We start from the raw sequence: 17,431 nt of genomic DNA on the forward strand, positions 1-17,431 counted from the left end.
CCAGACAAGAGAGACTACGTCATAGGAAACCCCTCTTCGTTCTATATATGTCCTATAACACTCAGCCCAGGTCTAGCTTAGTCGTGAGACAGATACGAGGCTATTCCACTTGTTTCCAGTGAGCAGGGATTCTCTTGTCCTTTCTTTTATGTGTCGACACTTCAATAGCATTCAAACTAAAATAATGATGCCTAAGTGGTATTTAAACCAGAGGGAAGAGGTACAAGACTGTTCCCCGTTACCTTCAAACTCGTTCAATGGCTGCCCACGCATCTTGAGGGATTCACCAACCAGCTCAAAGTGAGGGGTGGCTTCATTGGTCTGCTGGTCTGCTGGTCCGCTGTGTTCATTACCTGCTGAGGAAGTGGGTCACTGGTGCGCAGTAAACTGCCGACCACAGTGGCCTTCTATTCGGTGGTACTTGCCAAGACAAGACAACCTGCGGACCTAGACTGAACGTCCCGAGGGCACAAGCAGCCTGGCTTGGCACAGATAACCCCTGAGGAGAATTCACGGGTTTGGTACCCCGCTTCTAGTGAGACAATCCATTGGCCAGGCTCATTGCCTGCTGAAGCGGGTCGTGATCGAGAGTGATCTGAGGCACTACCGCAGTGGCCTCCTATTGGTTTGTCCTTGGGCGGCAAGACTCCCCTGCGGACACTAACTGTGGCTGAAGTCTGAGCTAGGGCAGGCCGCAGCGAAGCCTATTCTACCATAAGCTATTTAAAGGTTGCTTTCTCTCCACCTATTCAAGCTTTGAAACATCCAGCCTTCCCACGCAACGTCTGACAACCTTGTTCTATTTTCATATTAGCCACAATGCCTTATTATCTGGTAAGTAGCTGTGTACCTTTATAACACTGTCTTTTCGGCTTACTTAATCTATTTGATTTACTAACAGGTTGAATGCTACGAAGGCGTTCCGTCTGAAAACGTCAATCAGTACGTCTTCCAATCCAGCAGACTCTAAAATTACGAACTAACTCTCTTTTTTGCAGAATCAAAGATGTCGTCAGAGGCAACGGAGGCGAAATTCTGGAGGACTTTGAGAGTTTCAATGGTTTTTCGTGGGTGCAAAGTTTTCAGAGTGATGCATACATATCACAGTACTAACTTTACTATGCTATTTACAGTGCTGAAATTTCCGAAGACCTCATGGCTCGTTTAAAATCTCACGAGGATGTAGAAGGCGTCGAGATCGATCTGCTCGCGACGTATCAATTAGCTTCAAGGGAAGAAGCACCGGCCTCTCCTGCGCTAGACGATGTCGTGTCACTGGAGAAAATGCGTCTCATTAGGCATGTAGGCCTCGAAACCACACGAAGTCGACAACCATCAGGTGTGGCCCATACGGTGCCATCATTATTTTTCATCGAGTCTGCCCCGAATTCTACACGTGGTGCGAAATGCCGACTTCCGGGTTGTGATCGAATGATCCAGCCGGGTGACCTACGCCTCGCCATGTATCCGGGAATGGACCAGGGGTCCTGGGGAAGACCCAATGCATGTACGCAACCCTTCTCCTCAGCTAGCTTCACTGGACTTCTGACGCCCCTTACTTCAGCATTATACCATATAGTCTGCTTCGAGAAAATCGCCGATTTCTCCCGAGTCGAATTCCTTGATCGCCTTCAACCTCTAACAAGGAACACTTTCAAGTTCCGAGGCGTAAACGTTGGAGGAATTCTGGACGGTAACTATCTCGTTTCTGGCGGAGTAGAACGACTTGTTCTGGAGTGGAAAGTTACCCATGGGAAGTGGGCTGACAAGCGCGACGGCTTGTATGACGAGAGAAAAGATAAACTTCCCGCAGATTTCGACTCTCTGCTACGCCAAGCAGGATCCGCTGTTTATCAGGGTTCCAAAATCCCCGATGGCATGGATCGATTTGAGTATTACAACCTTATTACTACTTTGGCTCCCAATGAGAGTGAAGGTCCGGATGACAAGTCGGAGTGGAATTTATTCAAAGAATACCTTGACTCCAGTGCACAAGCATTGAATAGACCACATGACTTAAGCTCCATGCTCCGACGCTGGCAGAATGACGTGGTAAGTTCGGCCCCGATTACACATTCCGAGAAAGATAACTAACAGGATTTATTTATGAAAGTGCCTTGCCAGTGAGGAAGAAGATAAACTGAATGAAGTCCAGCTAAGTGCAAGGCATGCATTAGGGAAGAAGGCAATTCGAGCCCTTAAGCGGTTATCGGGCATTCCAATGCCAAACATGCAGAGTTCATTCTTCTGCTAGCTAGTTATACCTCATATTGCGGTCGCTCTGTATCCAAATTAATCATTCAAAATCAATGAGATTGAAAGCCTATCGCGGAACCGTGGAGTCATCTCGCTTTGGAAAGGAAACAATGAACAAGCTGGATACCAGAGGCACAGAAGGTACATACACAACTCTCTAAATCAGCCCCTAAAACTGGAGGGTTATTAAAGCAGCATCCAGAAACTCTTCCTCCGAATCCAACGAATCTGAATACACATCCGGCAAAGTCCTCTCACCCTCAGCTTCCCTTGGATCCTTTGATTTGACTTTTCGAACAATGATTTCCAGGCCTTCACCAATATCCCTCGAACATTGCAAGTCCTCTCTAATCATTGCTTCCTTCGCGTTTTTTTCCCAAACATCCAACTCACTCCGCTTCTTTTGTATCTCCTTGAGTTGTGCAAGCAGCCTTCTTTCAAAGAGATCTTTGTTGCGCTTGAGCTCTTCAATCGCAGATTGCAGCTCTCTCCGAAGACTCTCGACCTTGTCTGATCGAGTCGAATCCCCCAAGGCTTCCAAAAAAAGCTGCGCATTCTCAGCAAGTCGCTCGACACCAGCTGCAGTTTTTCGAAGCCGGTGCACAGCAGAGTGTCTGAGTTCTCGAAGAAGGCCAATAAATTCGTTAAGGGGAGTTTTCAGAGTGTTGATCACCGGGTTAGAGTGGTGAGAGAGTATCTTGGTCCATTCGGTAAGTTCAACCGCCTCGGGACAGTCCCACCCGTTCTTTGCTAAGAGTTGAGTAAAATGTTGCTGAGCAAACTCGAAGCAACTCTCTTCAAGCAATTCTTGTATTGTCGTCAAGACCAGATGCTGACACCGATAGTGAATGTAAACCGGATATAGCGATCGCACAGCTACAGTGCCTGTATCCTCCTCTGGATATGGATTATCACTGAATGTCCGTTCACCTTGGAGTTCGGTGTGAGAAATGATTGCTGAGTCTTTTGAAGCCTCCCTATCCGATATCTCCCTCACAGTGCCGGCCTCGTCTCTCGCAGCCTCCGCCTCCGAAGCCTCTCTCTCAGCACTCCGGGTAGGCGACACGTCGAATAACTCCGGAAATCGAATCTTAGCCTTCAAAGTCGAATCGAAAACCCGACTCTCCAGAAGCTTCTTGGCAACACTGCTAGTGCTGTCGATATCATATTCTCGTAGAATATCGGTGAGAGCAAGCTCGTTTTGTTTAATTAACCCTTTGACTATCTTCAATTTTCTCACCTGAGAGTTAGAGCCACGAAAGATATGCTGGCAGGCTAAATATATCAACCTCTCATCCGGAGCGCTTTGCACCATTTTGCAGCTTGATGATAGTCTTCAGATGACCGGAATTTACCTCAATTTATATTAGAAGCTTTCCAAGAGTCGATTCAGAATTTTTACGCAAACAGATATCACCAACGGTAAGAACCCGCAATTCAGAACCGTCTTTCGCATCGTATTTTTGGTCAAAAATGATGTACTTTCACCATATATCGCGGAAGCTCCCGAAACCGTCAGTCAGTTGGTAGTGCCTCGGAGCCCAGGAATGTAATTCCCAACACCTCATAGGGAAGGAGAGAGGCACATTCCATCGATGTAGCTCTTTGGCATTCCACATCCATGGATCTTCTGAACAGGGTAGCCTTGATGTCTGTAGCCGGAACTACAAGAGATGCAAGATCGGTCAGATTGATAACCGTACGCAAAAATAAATGGTAAATGCTAATACATGTGTGAAGGAATCGGCTGTCCGTCTTCATTAAGTGGTCTTGTTATGTATTCTCCTTGATAAACTTGCCGCCGATAGCTTGATTCAGCTGCCACCATTCGCCTTTCTTGACACAAGGCAACCGTGCGGGGGCAGAGCACTTAAAGCGTTCATGCGTTTCACTCTCAGCCACATTCAGCAGGCGATTTATTTAACTACGACCTCAGTGACTTACTGACTATACCCGCCATAAGCAACTCGGAAATCGCTCGTATATTACTTGTTACACGTCATACCCACCTATAGCACACCGGGATGCCTCATAATCCTGGCTCGGGTCTTCCTCGCCTTGTTTGACGAACACTGATCGCCTTGACGAGGCTGGTTTGGTGGAGAGCATCCCTGAGCAATGAGGTTTTGATTGGGCGCTAGGAATATCACATGACTCGCTTCGGTACTGAACCTCTGTATTATACGTCTCTGTGGGAGCGGGTAACCATTCGCTCCAGAACACGTTGCTCGGAACCCTGTGTCTTGCATATGCAACATATGCAAGACAGCTCAGCGAGGCGTTAAGAGGTCCAAGCTCCTACAGCCCTGAGACGTGTTTCCATACGCGCAATAGTGAATTCCTCATTGTCTCCCAACATCAAAGGTGAAACTATGGGCATTCCATATGTGCTTCCAGTATGGAAGAAATTATAAATACATGCCATTTCCATCACGTTAGTTCTAAGATTTCAACCAAATCAAACTCTCATGTGACATTAGTCGTTATAATCATTATGTCTTCAACAACAACAACTGAAACAATGACGCAACGATCGCCCGTCTCTATTAAGGTGGAACATGAAGATTTCTTGAACAAAATCATTGAGCACTTCAGACAACTCACTTTCGATCCCGAGTTCCAGAAAGCATCGGCGACTTATAGTCAGGTTAAAGAACAGCAGGACCAAATCCAGATTCGAGATGAAAAGCTGGACAAATTGCAGAAGCATATCAAAGCTCAAGAAGAGAATGAGTTGGTTGCGCTCAGCAGATTTTCTGCAGTGAACCAAGCCTTGACCACCCAGAAAGAAAAGGCAGAACAAGCAAATGTTTCTCTTCGAAAAGCGGTTACAGAAAGAGAGAAATCTCTGACTGAGATCTCTCGAAGGATTCAAGAACTCCAAGGGCAGATACAAACACAGCTGTCTGAAAGATCGCAGGAAGAAAGGAGGATGAACTCAATAATTGCACAACACAATCTTGATATTGGTTCCCTTCAGAGAAGACTTAAAGAAAGAGATACATCGGTTGACGAAATGAAGGCTACTACCGCAAACCTTGAGAGTCTCCTTGCTAAGGAACAAGCGAAAAGCGTTTGCCTTGAAACAGAGAAGAAGTCGCTTGATGAAAACATGCAAAAGGCTCGCAGTCGACTTGAAAAGTTCGATGCTTTTATCCTTAAATCTCACCAAATTGATGAGCAGTCAATGTTAGTACTTTCCCTAGGTATTGTATTGCAGCTTGCTAACTCTAAGTTCCAGAATTGATAGGTTTGAGGGCATCTGGGACTACGCAATAAATGAAATTTGGACCGTCTTGCGCCAGAACTTGAGCGACGAGAATCTCAAAGTACGTTGTCCCACATATATTCTATGCCCTCATATGGTAAACCGAAACTTAGACTAACTTTCCTGGAAGAATGATAGACCCTGGAAGAAGTTCAGACTGGATACTGATGCTGCTATCCGAGATGGGGCAATCCAAGGGCAGCCTGCCCCCCTGTGTGCTTCGAATTCCGATGCCGCTAAGGGAATGCGTTTGGCTGTGATGTTAGGTATTCTATCCAGGGAAATTGATAAGGAGATTTTTCAACCGAGTTACTTTCCGTCCGAGAACGGCAATTTCAGGATGAGCTTGAATAAGCTTGCGAAAAGTGACAACGAAAAAGAACATTTTTATCGCTCCGTCCTGCTTTCTATTGATCGTGACGGGCAGGAAGCTGAACTTCAGTCTAGGGCAAAATCTGTTGTTCAGAATGTGTCCCACTATCTTCATGAGCTTCTTTCAACTGCCCAGTATGGTGAGCTCAAAGAGAGGATAAAGAACGTTGTTGATAGGGCAATCGAGGTCTGGCGTCCTATCCAGAATTCCACGAAAAGATATGAGACGGAATTTGATCCAGTTGATTGGGCCCACGATGAGGATTCTCTATTCCAGTTGCCCGTAGGTGGTGAAGATACCATCGGGGCTGAGCATCCAGACGATCACCTTTTTGTCGTTTTCCCTGGATTATTTTCCTTGGAAAGTGATGCCTTTATTTTGACTTCCGTCGTTCCGCTCATGAGCTCTCAGAGATTATGTGTTGCTGCCAATCAAGAACTGAGGGAAGAAGTTCGAGGGCAATCTAGCCCAACGACTAAACAACCCAGTCGTAAAAGGCAGAACTCTGTTGCTAAAGCTCAATCGCAGTCAAACGGGATTGGTTTTTTAGGAGGGCACTCTTCCGAAGGCCCAGGCAATTAAGGAAACATGAGTCGCGTGCTCGAGCCGGAATCGGATTTCAGCCGTCTCCGGGGACATTTTATGGATAAATGTAGCTATTTTTTGTTTGAATTTGCTGAGCAGCTGTGCTTTCTTTCTCTTGCTTTATTCACTAACGTATGTTTTGTGTGTTTTGTATCACAATCACAATTTTATTCAGTATACAGGTATCAAGACCAGATTGTTAACATAGTAATGGATACCTGCTATCAATATCTGCTACATAGCCTAACTGGCCTGCACAGACTACCTAGGTGAATACTGCGTAGGTGAAACGTGCCGCCTAATGTGCCCTATTGTATCTTTCTTTCGGAATACTCGTCGGCCTCTTCTGGAGCAGAATGGCGCCTACAGGGAGTCATACAGTAGCATCCGACATCGCCTTCCATATTAGAGACAACAGATATGCTCTTTCAAACCCTAATTACATAACCCGCCTTTCCTAACATGGTTACTTCCGTATTTTAAGTTATATTCCGTTTTTGAACGATAAACTTACAAACATACGAAGCTCTGGGATTCTATGGATAATCACTGATCCAAAAATAACTACTCCCGTCATGTCGTTGGTCCATACTCATAGAGGTTATCATAATATTGAAGTCACTCCATACAGGGCAGTCGACAAAACATTGCTCTCTAGCAATGCAAGCAATGACTTCTCGGTCCGAACCCGATAGTACAGTTAAGCTGCTTCTGGGTAAGCAGATCATAGCTTTCCTTGATAATAGGACCCACCACGGCCTCCCCCTCATACGTGCAGGATCGATATAATCTACCACTGAACGACTCGTCATGGTAGAGAATGGCATGCTGATTATTGTTCTACTAGTAAAATTAAATGGTCCAATGGAAATTCCCACGTGAAAACAATTCGGTATATTATGTTTCTGTGAGTGGTCGAGACAGAGAACTCGTTTCAAGGACGCGGGCCACCTCCATTTGCACTTCACTGATTGACGGTGCCGACCGTACGACATCGATTAAATGTTGGACATCATTATCAGTAGAAGTCCGTATTGCCTCAAAAAATTTGCCCAAAAACTCCCGATAGTACTCAAGATCTTCTTCCATTCTCATTAAGTAGCGTTTACGCCGTTTGTCTGAACTCTCATCGAATACACAAACCGAACCACGCTTGTTACATTCCAAGCACGGATTTCCGCCCGTGCACTATCATTTGAAACATCAAGAAGTAAGCGGCCAAGTCGAGCGACCTGTTCTAAGATTGCCTTACCTTGGTCCGCCGTCGCTGACAATCTTTGCAGGCAATCGACGCGTTCCTCACGGTACCGATGTGTCTTTCAGTGATGTTTGAGTCTTTTAGTTCGTCAGGTGCTGGCAGTTGAGTAATTGGCAAACGAGGTTGAATGGGCCTGAAATACAACGCAGACATGAAGCAGCGATATGCAGTGTTTAGTCAGGCAGGGAAGAATGAGGAGAAAGTAGGAGACAGTGGAAAGTGAATGACGACTTTTTTCCATTTCGTATTCTCGAGGTCAGCTGATAACGGTGAGGGAGGGGGATAGTTTGGAGAATGGAGTCTGATGCAAGGAGGCGTTTTGGTACCGTGGGCCGTTGTTGGATCCATGGTCTGAGATTGGCAGGTTTCTTTACAACCAACCATTTGTCTACAGTGTCGAGGCAGCTGTGGTTTTTATCTTCTGATCACTAGCGACGTGGAATGGAGAACGGATCGACCCAATTTCCAAATGACAATATCGATACGTGTTCAGATTCTAGGATTCTAATCTGAACTTTAAGCTCCAGTACCTTCCCCACCCGTATTGCTTCAATTGTAATATTACTAGTATTTACAAAACCTGCTAAATTATGTAATCATGTGATTAGGGTTTGAAAGAAGATCTCTATGTTTCCAGTATGGAAGGCGAAGTCGGTTGCCACTATATTATCTTTGGTCCAATACTTCCTTCTCTATAGGCGGTGTGTCTTGTCCTTTCGCACGATGTATGAAGTTGGCTGACCAGTTACAGTATTTGCCGATAACGTTTCATTAAGCATGACTCGACAACAGATAATGGAATCATTCCTAGAATTAGTTAAGGCAAGCACAACCATTCGTTAGAGGGTAATCTGACTATTTATCTACAGGACCACAATGAGAATACAGGCCTGTAGTAAGTAACTTGAAGGAAGTTTGATTCCTTAGCTCTACAGGTCAGGACTAGTCTCCCAGGAGCAATATATCTCCTAGAAATAAGAACCGTGGGTCCTGAATGTCAGTTTCAACCTTCAACACTCTCTTTTGGTCCCTGATTCAATACCACCTGCTATTCTTGAAACTTGGATGGTCCTTCAAAAGCCCCCAGATGACATTTGATCTATTTTCTACTTCATTTCCACATCCGGCGGAAAAAGGCCGTTTCCAAAGACGGCATTTTTTTAAGCACAAGTTGAAAATCCATATCCCGCATCAAGATTTCCAAATTCCACAGTACATAGTCTCCCACCAACCTTTTGATGTCTCCCATGCCCTCAGTCTCCTCAGAATCAATCTTCTCAAAAACAAATTTGAATATAGTTACAATATCCCCAGTTCGTTCCTCACACAGGGCGAAGTTTGCTAGCAGCCCCAGAAGGCGGTTGAGTGATAGATAGCATAGCGCAGTCCACCCCGTTCTGAAAGCGAAGCGATACATTTCAGCATGGCAAAGAAATATATCTGCATAACTGTATTTAGGGTCGGTGCTCGATTCGTCGTTGGCTCGGTAAGTGGGATTCACCTGACCCAATCGTTCGCGTAGGTCGGCACAAACAATGGGGAACTTTTCTGGATGAAAAAAGTTCCAGGTAAGTCTGGCAGGATCCCATCGTCTCACGGATTCCGTCAATGATTGTTTGCCGATGCCGTCGTAGATCGGAGAGGGGGCGGAGTAATCACCAGTATATACAAACTCGCAGCAACGGCCAAAGACTACCTCGTCAATTTCCTCGACTATAGGAGGTCGGAGAATCTCGCTTGGAAAGGAGCTAGCTAACTCCTTATGAATTAAGAATCGCTTTCGGTCCTTGCCAACGACGAACAGGACAATACCAGATTCCATGAGGCTATGTGAACATCAGCAGTAAGAACCGGTCCAATGTGAGAGATGAGGACTGTTAATGTACCTATGATACTCAAGAACCATTTTGGTAGAAGAAGACGGGGCGTCCGTTTCACCAGCCTGGGGATGAAAATTGTATCTTTGAGGGTCGTCAGAAGGGAGCCGAAGTAGAAATTGAAGGATAGAATTGCTTACTAAATATAGGGGGCTTTATTTCTTGAGCGAGCGCTTCTGAAGGGAGAGGAGATATGAAACCATCCATTGTGGCAAGTGGTGCATTTATATTAAACTTACCAAGTGCTAGCTAGCCTAGGCGAGGGAAGAAAGTGATTCGCATGGACGGCTGCGGTACTGAGGCGTCAAGATGGAGATGGACTGCAGCACTAAGCCTGATATGGATTGGTGCTATAACTCCATTTTCTATAGTAGCTGAGAATATAAATAAAGATAAACTAGGAACTAATAATCAAAAACTAATATTATTTAATCTAGGGAATGCCATATCTGGACCTCCTACTAATAATGGTAATAAGAAATTACCAAAACCTCCAATTAATGCAGGCATAACCATGAAGAAAATCATTAATATAGCATGTGCTGTTATTATTGCTCCACCCCCCTCAGCAGCAAAGCAGGTAGTTCAGTTCTCTCCTTGCCGCAGCACATCGTCTGATGCTTCAGTACATTTGAATCATTTTACCAAAATCATAACCAATGATGTCATCTGGATAATCGAAGTCAACACACTGAAAAAAAAAAAATGAGATCCAGTTCTCTCTTCGCCGCAGAACATCGCAGAACTGCGCTAGGATTCGAAATGAGCATATGTGGCTAGATCTTCCTCCTGCTGTTGCTGCTACAGCTACTTCGGTACATTTGAAACCGGTCCTATGAAAGCTAACCAGGCCATCTAGTTATTTGAATTCAAGGATCTAATATATTCTATGCATAACAAACTAATATAACGAGTTATTGCTTAGAAACTGCGCGCCATAGAGGCCCGGTCACAGTCGAGTGAGAATCATTAGCATGGCGCTGAAAGTGCATCACTTCTGCAAACTTTTTATCGCAAACATTGCAAGCAATAACAGTACTTGATGAAAGGTTCTGTAGATGCTTTCGCTTGATATGCTTCGAAACATCTCCATGCGATGAGAATAGTTGCACACGCTTCTTGAGGGCTAGGTTTTGCTGTCCCACACAAATAAAGCAAAACAAGGGTCGATTGTCTTTTGTGACAGATCGAATAGCATTTTCGAGTGGGCTTGCCGATTTAGTCTGGACCTCAGTCATTTCGCTTTCCGGCTTCTGATCATCGACGTAACCGCTCTCGGCCACATGACTTTCAACCCTTTTGTTCTGTGGCAAACGGCATGTGATACCTTCCTCAAATTGACAGTAAGCGGCCACAGCATCAATAGCTTCAGTGCGTCGACACATTTCTTGGTCCAATGTCGGCGATGGAAGAGTTAAAATACGCTCAATCAAACGTTTCTGAGGCTCGGGTAGCTCCTCCGTGTGTCGTAGTTTTGTCGTCACCGACTCGGCCAGTTTCGTCTCGGACAGCTGCCGCTGTACTTCCAACATAGGCTGCTCTTGATCATATTTCTGCTGAATCTGCCACAGCAATGTGTTTCTAGCCCGTTCCCTTGCACTATTAAGCTCTTGATTCAGCTTTTGATAGCTTTCGTATTTTGGACTTCCCCGGTGCTGTGAGAGTGGACGGCCTAGTTGTTGGCGAAGTGCATCGCGACGCTGGATGAGGACAAAAATTTCAGGCCATTCATTGACTGAGGAGGCTTGGGCAGTCGTCAATTCTTGGGGGCGGTCGGGGTCAATGGTCCGGCTCATTCGACAAGCTGCATGCATAATGTCGTCATCTGGATTTAGACCTCGGATAATGGCAGGAAGATTCTTGTCAATCCGTCGGTCGAGGTAGTACTTCAGAAAAGTGCGACTATCGGCGTGGTGCATGATCAGGTTGCGAAGTGAGTCACTCACAGCTCCTAAACATAGATAGTCAGTCATTTGAACTTACACGACAAGGATTAAGTAGGAAGACAATTACCGCTATTATCTAACGCCTTTCCAGCCCCGTATCGAAGGCTATAAGGACGGGCAACTTGTCGGAAGCCAGTAATGGAACCAACACTTTTAACCCAAGGAAGAAGGGTTGAGTAAGGCAAACATTTATCGGTTGAGATCCCGATTCCTTGCAATGTTCGCTCGGTCTGCCGAAAAACCGGCACGTCGTCCAGGGCTGGATCAAGCAGCAATGGAAGCTCGTTGCACCCATCCCGAATATGTAAGCGAGGAAGCTGCCCTGCGGACGTTAGGACCTCCTCACCGTCAACTCTCTTGAAGGCACGGTCCGCAAAAAGCAGCCCCAGCAAGAAGACATGGGGACTGAGAACAAGCGAAGGGTCAAATATAATCTCCGGCAGGATATATGTATTTCTATCCGACAGTCAGCGGGCCATGGCAAGAAATATTAAAACTTCTCTAGATCAATGTGCTTACTCGTCCTTGGAGCCCAGAAACCCCTTCGTGTATTCGAATTTGAATTCGATCAAGATTCTGTGAGGGCCGCCCTGCGGATCTCGTAGTAGACTGACCCCGATATGGCGATACCTTAAACTCAGCACTGCCTGAGGGCGATTGGCTGTGAGGCCAGCCAATTGCAGGAAAAGGCAAAGCTCGATGCGATGCCGACCGTGTCCAAATTTTTTCTTCGTCGTACTGATGGCCGTTTCTACGACCATAGTCAAGTCTTCCACAAACATAGTGGACTTTTCGCGGCCTTTCCGAGACAGTTTATGCTTTTGAGCTAACTTGCGGATCACCTGCGACATCAATCAGAACTGTCCACACCATAGAGTAGGAAGCCTTGGAGACTGAGGGGTGACTACGTTTCTTACCCGGCGCATCTGTCGATTCATCATTTTCCCGATCTTTTCTGAGGTTGCCCTTTCGAAAACGAGTCGAAAGACCTTCCAAAACGTCTCCAGTGAGCTTTTTCGTTTAATTCCAGGCAACCGCCTTCCATTTTTGCCCCGTCGCAAATTCAAGGCCCAATCGAGAAAGGTATGCAAGATGGCAATGGAAAGCTTCCGGAATTCTTGTTCAGGATCTTTGCGGAGACAAGCACAAAATCTGACAGGGTTTAGCTAAAGGATGGAAAGAGGGAGGAGCAAATGAGACATACTGTTTCCAACGAGACTCGACCTGGTCAAGAAGGACAGTGGTGCCTTTGCTATAATCCTCCTTTGTATACACAGACTCGTCAAACTCTGCGAGTTGCTGTAGGTAATACTCGGGAGAATTTTCATTATCTGCAAAAAGTTGCGCAACATCACCAGCATCTTTGAGCTGATCATCGTCGAAATCAGGCTCTGTCGGGTCGGTATCGTACTGCTCGTCGCCGCTGTCGTTGGAGCTATCTTCTCCAGTCTGTGAATCATTGTCATACGATTCTGACCTGGCCTGTCGTCGAGAGCGGGCCATGTTGTGGTGGAATGGGTAGAATTATCCAAGGTGCAAGTGGAAGAAAATTTTAAGTTGGTAGGCAGCGTGGATAATATTGGAGATTAGGGAAGCAACGTCCATTTAAATAACCCTTCTCGGAAACCACATCTCTTAGCCAGAATGAAAATGCTGGCAGGAGAGTAGACGTGGGAATCAGGGTTGGCCCATGTTGTGCCGCTCCCTGAGGCCACAGGCCGCAGGCTGCGGACGGGCTGGTGTGGGTGGAGACAGGATGCACGGGCGACAGCCTCAGCGGACACTGGGGGCTTCGGAGGGATGCAGACCATAGCCCCAAGGGTGGGCGTGGCTGGGTTTCGAGGTGCGTGGCATGAAGTTTGGCAGATTGACGGCTTAAAACGGCCTCACTTGCGGCCATTTCTGGCAGTCTTTTTGCCGTCTGCTAGTTTATTTTAGTATTACATTCGGAACGATATAGAACTTACGAGCCATGTTATTGGACATGGATAGCTCTATAAATCTACACATATAGGATCTCGGGGTTACATTCGCCAGTTGTTTCCCCCGCATGATTACATGTCTCATATACCCCTCAATCTCACGATTCTTATTCACACCAAGAACTTTTCAGTCTTTAGAGGTGTCACTACGGAAATGAACAGAAGCGCAAGCTCGAGCCCAGGTGCATCTTGGCCACCATCGCCAAGCGAACCTACAGGATACCAATATACGCCCGAAGCAACGCCTTCAGAGACCGATGACATTGCTCCTTTGCACGCAGTAAACGTTGCACCAAGGTGGAACGAGTCGAAAACAACAATATGGAAGGTGACCGCCACGTTCTGGTGTGCATTCGTGATGGGTTCCAATGATGCTGCATATGGAGCAATCATTCCCTATGTTTGTGTCACCAAAACTCAGGTTTACTTGATATCTGCTGTATACAATAGCTGACCATCCTATTTGAATTTTATTTAGCTAGAAACTTACTACCAGAAAAGCTACACGGTTGTTTCCCTAGTGTTCCTTTCGCCTTTTGTGGGATATACTGTATCCGCTGTCCTAAGCAACCTAGTTCATCAGACCCTCGGCAGACGAGGAATCACAACAATTGCTCCAACTTGCCATGCGATTGCATTTGCAGTCATATCAGTTCATCCACCCTTTCCTGTACTGGTGGTTATGTATGTTCTGGTTGGCTTGGGGAGCGGATTTCACAATGCGGCATGGAATGTATGGATCGGGAACATGGCGAACTCGCATGAAGTGCTCGGTTTCTTCCATGGATTTTATGGCGTGGGAGCTACAATAAGCCCTCTTGTTGCTACAAGTCTGATTATCAAAGCTGGGTGGGAATGGTACTGTTATTACTATCTGATGGTATCTCGGCCCTCTCTGCAACCACTCGACATCGACAAACTAACGATGACATATAGACCGGAGCAGCTGTTGTCGCGCTAATTTATTCCACTGCCGCCTTTTGGGCTGAAACTGGAAGCAAATATCAACAAGAGAATCCCAGTTTCCCAGACAGAGGAGGAGCATTCTCTCAGACGCGTCTTGCACTTACATATAAGGTCACCTGGATATGCGCCATCTTCCTCTTCCTCTATGGTGGAATTGAGGTAGCAATCGGTGGTTGGATTGTTGTATTTATGACGAATGTCCGACACGGCGACCCATTTGATTCCGGAATGGCAGAGACCGGCTTCTGGCTCGGCATCACAGTCGGTCGATTCGTGCTAGGATTTGTATCACCACGAATTGGAGAGAAGCTGTCCATTGCTATATACGTCTTGCTTGCAATTGCTCTTGAGCTTGTCTTCTGGCTCGTGCCTGAGTTCATCGTGTCCGCGGTTGCGGTTGCATTTGTGGGATTCTTTATGGGGACTGTCTTCCCGGGAGTTGTGATCGTGGCGACACGATTGCTACCGAAGAATCTCCACGTTGCTGCTATTGGATTTGCGGCCGCCTTCTCTATGGGTGGTGGTGCTGTTTTCCCTTTTATGATTGGTGCTATTGCTCAGGCTAAGGGTGTGACGGTGCTGCAGCCGATCTTGCTCGCCATGCTGGCTGTATCATTGGGGATTTGGGCAACGATGTTTCGGCTCCCTCAGCACGGGTTATCCCATCAAGTCTGAGCAGAAAAATTATAAATCAGAAACGGTCGACGTGGTACAGTTCATATCCCTCGGCTATCGACCCTAAGCCACAACATCTTGGGTTCTAAGGGCATAAAGTGTAGGAAGTGGCGAAACCTGGCTGTTATACCTCGCTGCTTTTATTTCCCTGGTTTGTTCTTTGGCCACACAGCTAAGACTTGCGCCACACTTGAAGTGAATTATTATTATACTATATCTAATCACACATCACGCAATCCGCTTGCTCTTTTCAGACCTTGAACTTCGGGACCGATGCGACGGGCTATGCCAGCGCCTTCATGGCCAAATTCATTATCCTTCGCTTCAACAATGCCCATAGCACATAAGACATCCTGTGAATTTGTGTCAGTATTTGTTATTCTACCCACTCGTTGTTCGGACGTACCTTGAAATTCAAACCCGTTACATACGTCTCGATTTCCACCTCATCTCCTTTCAGAGTCTTGGTATCTTCGTAAGCCCAGTGTAACGCAGCCAAGCGGTCGGGCTTACTCGTTTGAAGAGCCATGCTACCATTTTAACACAACGTCTGTTGCTCATCTTTCAATGAGAATGGATGGTACCGCCCAACTTTGACAGTATTGTCAACAATAGCGTATTCGAATTCAAGCTTGAGGGTTTCGTCCTCCTGGCGGGCTTGGAACTTCTCATATACATCGATGAGTTTCTCCAAAGAGACTTCAAGATTATCAACCTCACAAGTAGCAAAGTCGACAAGCATTTCATTGCGAATCGTCCGCGCTATGCTGTTGATCTGGGCAAACCTCGGGTCCTGGCACTTGGCTTGTGATAAGCCTGTCACCCAGAGAATACCACATCCATTTAGGCTCTCAATCAAGTTCCTGATTGTATTAAAGCGGTGGTTATCCATGTTTTCAAAGAATGGGGCTTCGTCATCAAGCAAGGCAATCACATATTGTCCGTCAGGCAGAGGCTCACCAAACCACAAATGATGAACGAGGTATCCCCTGCCCTCTAGCACCTGAAGCAAAGGGCCAATCGATCATGATTCAGAGAAAGCCAAGAGCGTGACGCATCTCTTAGGTGAGATATCAACTTCTGGTCTAGCCACGATCATGGCGTTCAACTGATATGGATGATCTGAATCCGAAACTGCAGCCTCAGGAGTACGGAATCCAGTTGCCTGGAGTTCTCTTGCCCAGCGCTCGGCACCTATATACGGCTCATCTGACCGACCGTCAGCATCGCCGTACCACCAACCAGCTAGAGTTCCAAAAATATAGTTGATCCATTTGGACGTGGGTGTCAGTTCATGGAGCAAGAACCACCCCGTGGGAGAAAGGAGTTTCCGCACGTTACTCAGACTGTCGTTCAAAGATGCAGTGGCGTGGATGACATTAGTGGCCATAATGAGGTCGTATTTACGGCCATCGAAACCCTGATCTGAGGGATCCTTGCTAATGTCGAGAGTAGCGTACTCGATATTTGGGTAACTGGCAAAGCGGTCCTTTAACAACTACACCCGTTTTGCCTTCAGTTCGAGCCGTGTGTTGTCTCGGAGACCTAGAACCCGCTGATCTCTGGGCTCTGGTCCTCCTAGCTTTTATAATCAATGCCATTTGTGCAAGCCCGGCCCATGTCCACATTCAGTCCTTGGGGAAGCGGTGTGTATGCCGAAGGCTACTTTAGGACACTGAAAGGATACTACATGTAGTACCAGATGGGCAGTTGGTGTGGACTCTGGACGCAGATCCGTACATATGTACGTCCCTCGGATCAACCCGGTAGACAAGGGCTTTCCCTTAGAGACATTGTACCCGCGTAGGAAATATAACAGGAACAACCTGCATATTGTACAACGTTGTACATAATATATAGCCCCTGCAGAGAAAACCGTTGTACGATCTAATTTTCTACAATGACATTGTGATGTGTCCAATATAAAATAATAGCGGAGCACATATGCAGGCACTAGTTATACAACATAGTTTATTCAGGAGGGAAGCCGTCCCACTTCCTGCAGGTGAAGAGGTTCGTGCGACTTTTACTAAATCTGACAGGTGGATGGGAATGATTTACTGCATTTGTTGTATATTACAGTTACTACAGACCAGGAATGTCCAGCCTTGAAGATATTACTGAGATGGATTTGCATCGAATCGACATTTTGATGTTGGGGAGGTTGGTTAAGTTAGGTTAATTAATTAACTAATTGAGGTAATAACGTTGATGCGGTGAGTCGCGTCAATTAGCGCGTGGAACA

At 46.3% G+C, this 17,431-nt stretch overlaps 8 protein-coding genes across 8 annotated transcripts; 3 read left to right on the forward strand and 5 right to left on the reverse strand.

The window, feature by feature from the left end:
- Positions 1–819: 819 nt before the first annotated feature.
- Positions 820–2,254, forward strand: N7525_006468 (uncharacterized protein; the record flags this gene model as incomplete). The annotated part of the gene is made up of 6 exons (XM_061213747.1): positions 820–834; positions 902–942; positions 999–1,067; positions 1,134–1,507; positions 1,565–2,052; positions 2,114–2,254. The coding sequence occupies 6 exons, from the start codon at positions 820–822 to the stop codon at positions 2,252–2,254; spliced, it is 1,128 nt and encodes a 375-aa protein (XP_061068178.1).
- Positions 2,255–2,425: 171 nt separating this feature from the next.
- Positions 2,426–3,571, reverse strand: N7525_006469 (uncharacterized protein; the record flags this gene model as incomplete). The annotated part of the gene is made up of 1 exon (XM_061213748.1): positions 2,426–3,571. One exon carries the CDS (start codon positions 3,569–3,571, stop codon positions 2,426–2,428), a length of 1,146 nt encoding a protein of 381 aa, XP_061068179.1.
- A 1,206-nt stretch (positions 3,572–4,777) lies between these two features.
- Positions 4,778–6,479, forward strand: N7525_006470 (uncharacterized protein; the record flags this gene model as incomplete). The annotated part of the gene is made up of 3 exons (XM_061213749.1): positions 4,778–5,445; positions 5,498–5,585; positions 5,655–6,479. The coding sequence occupies 3 exons, from the start codon at positions 4,778–4,780 to the stop codon at positions 6,477–6,479; spliced, it is 1,581 nt and encodes a 526-aa protein (XP_061068180.1).
- Positions 6,480–8,851: 2,372 nt separating this feature from the next.
- Positions 8,852–9,646, reverse strand: N7525_006471 (uncharacterized protein; the record flags this gene model as incomplete). The annotated part of the gene is made up of 2 exons (XM_061213750.1): positions 8,852–9,566; positions 9,627–9,646. 2 exons carry the CDS (start codon positions 9,644–9,646, stop codon positions 8,852–8,854), a joined length of 735 nt encoding a protein of 244 aa, XP_061068181.1.
- An 885-nt stretch (positions 9,647–10,531) lies between these two features.
- N7525_006472 (DUF3435 domain-containing protein) lies at positions 10,532–13,066 on the reverse strand (the record flags this gene model as incomplete). The annotated part of the gene is made up of 5 exons (XM_061213751.1): positions 10,532–11,568; positions 11,631–12,019; positions 12,083–12,405; positions 12,481–12,715; positions 12,768–13,066. The coding sequence occupies 5 exons, from the start codon at positions 13,064–13,066 to the stop codon at positions 10,532–10,534; spliced, it is 2,283 nt and encodes a 760-aa protein (XP_061068182.1).
- A 590-nt stretch (positions 13,067–13,656) lies between these two features.
- Positions 13,657–13,938, reverse strand: N7525_006473 (uncharacterized protein; the record flags this gene model as incomplete). Its single annotated transcript, XM_061213752.1, has 1 exon — positions 13,657–13,938. One exon carries the CDS (start codon positions 13,936–13,938, stop codon positions 13,657–13,659), a length of 282 nt encoding a protein of 93 aa, XP_061068183.1.
- Positions 13,939–14,227: 289 nt separating this feature from the next.
- On the forward strand, positions 14,228–15,186 carry N7525_006474 (MFS transporter; the record flags this gene model as incomplete). The annotated part of the gene is made up of 2 exons (XM_002569016.2): positions 14,228–14,425; positions 14,482–15,186. 2 exons carry the CDS (start codon positions 14,228–14,230, stop codon positions 15,184–15,186), a joined length of 903 nt encoding a protein of 300 aa, XP_002569062.2.
- A 221-nt stretch (positions 15,187–15,407) lies between these two features.
- N7525_006475 (uncharacterized protein) lies at positions 15,408–16,576 on the reverse strand (the record flags this gene model as incomplete). The annotated part of the gene is made up of 4 exons (XM_061213753.1): positions 15,408–15,539; positions 15,593–15,716; positions 15,771–16,189; positions 16,241–16,576. 4 exons carry the CDS (start codon positions 16,574–16,576, stop codon positions 15,408–15,410), a joined length of 1,011 nt encoding a protein of 336 aa, XP_061068184.1.
- Positions 16,577–17,431: the final 855 nt, after the last annotated feature.

This window comes from Penicillium rubens (assembly GCF_028828025.1).
Source record: "Penicillium rubens strain IBT 27055 chromosome Unknown utg000003l_segment0_segment0, whole genome shotgun sequence".
Lineage (NCBI taxonomy): Eukaryota > Fungi > Ascomycota > Eurotiomycetes > Eurotiales > Aspergillaceae > Penicillium > Penicillium rubens.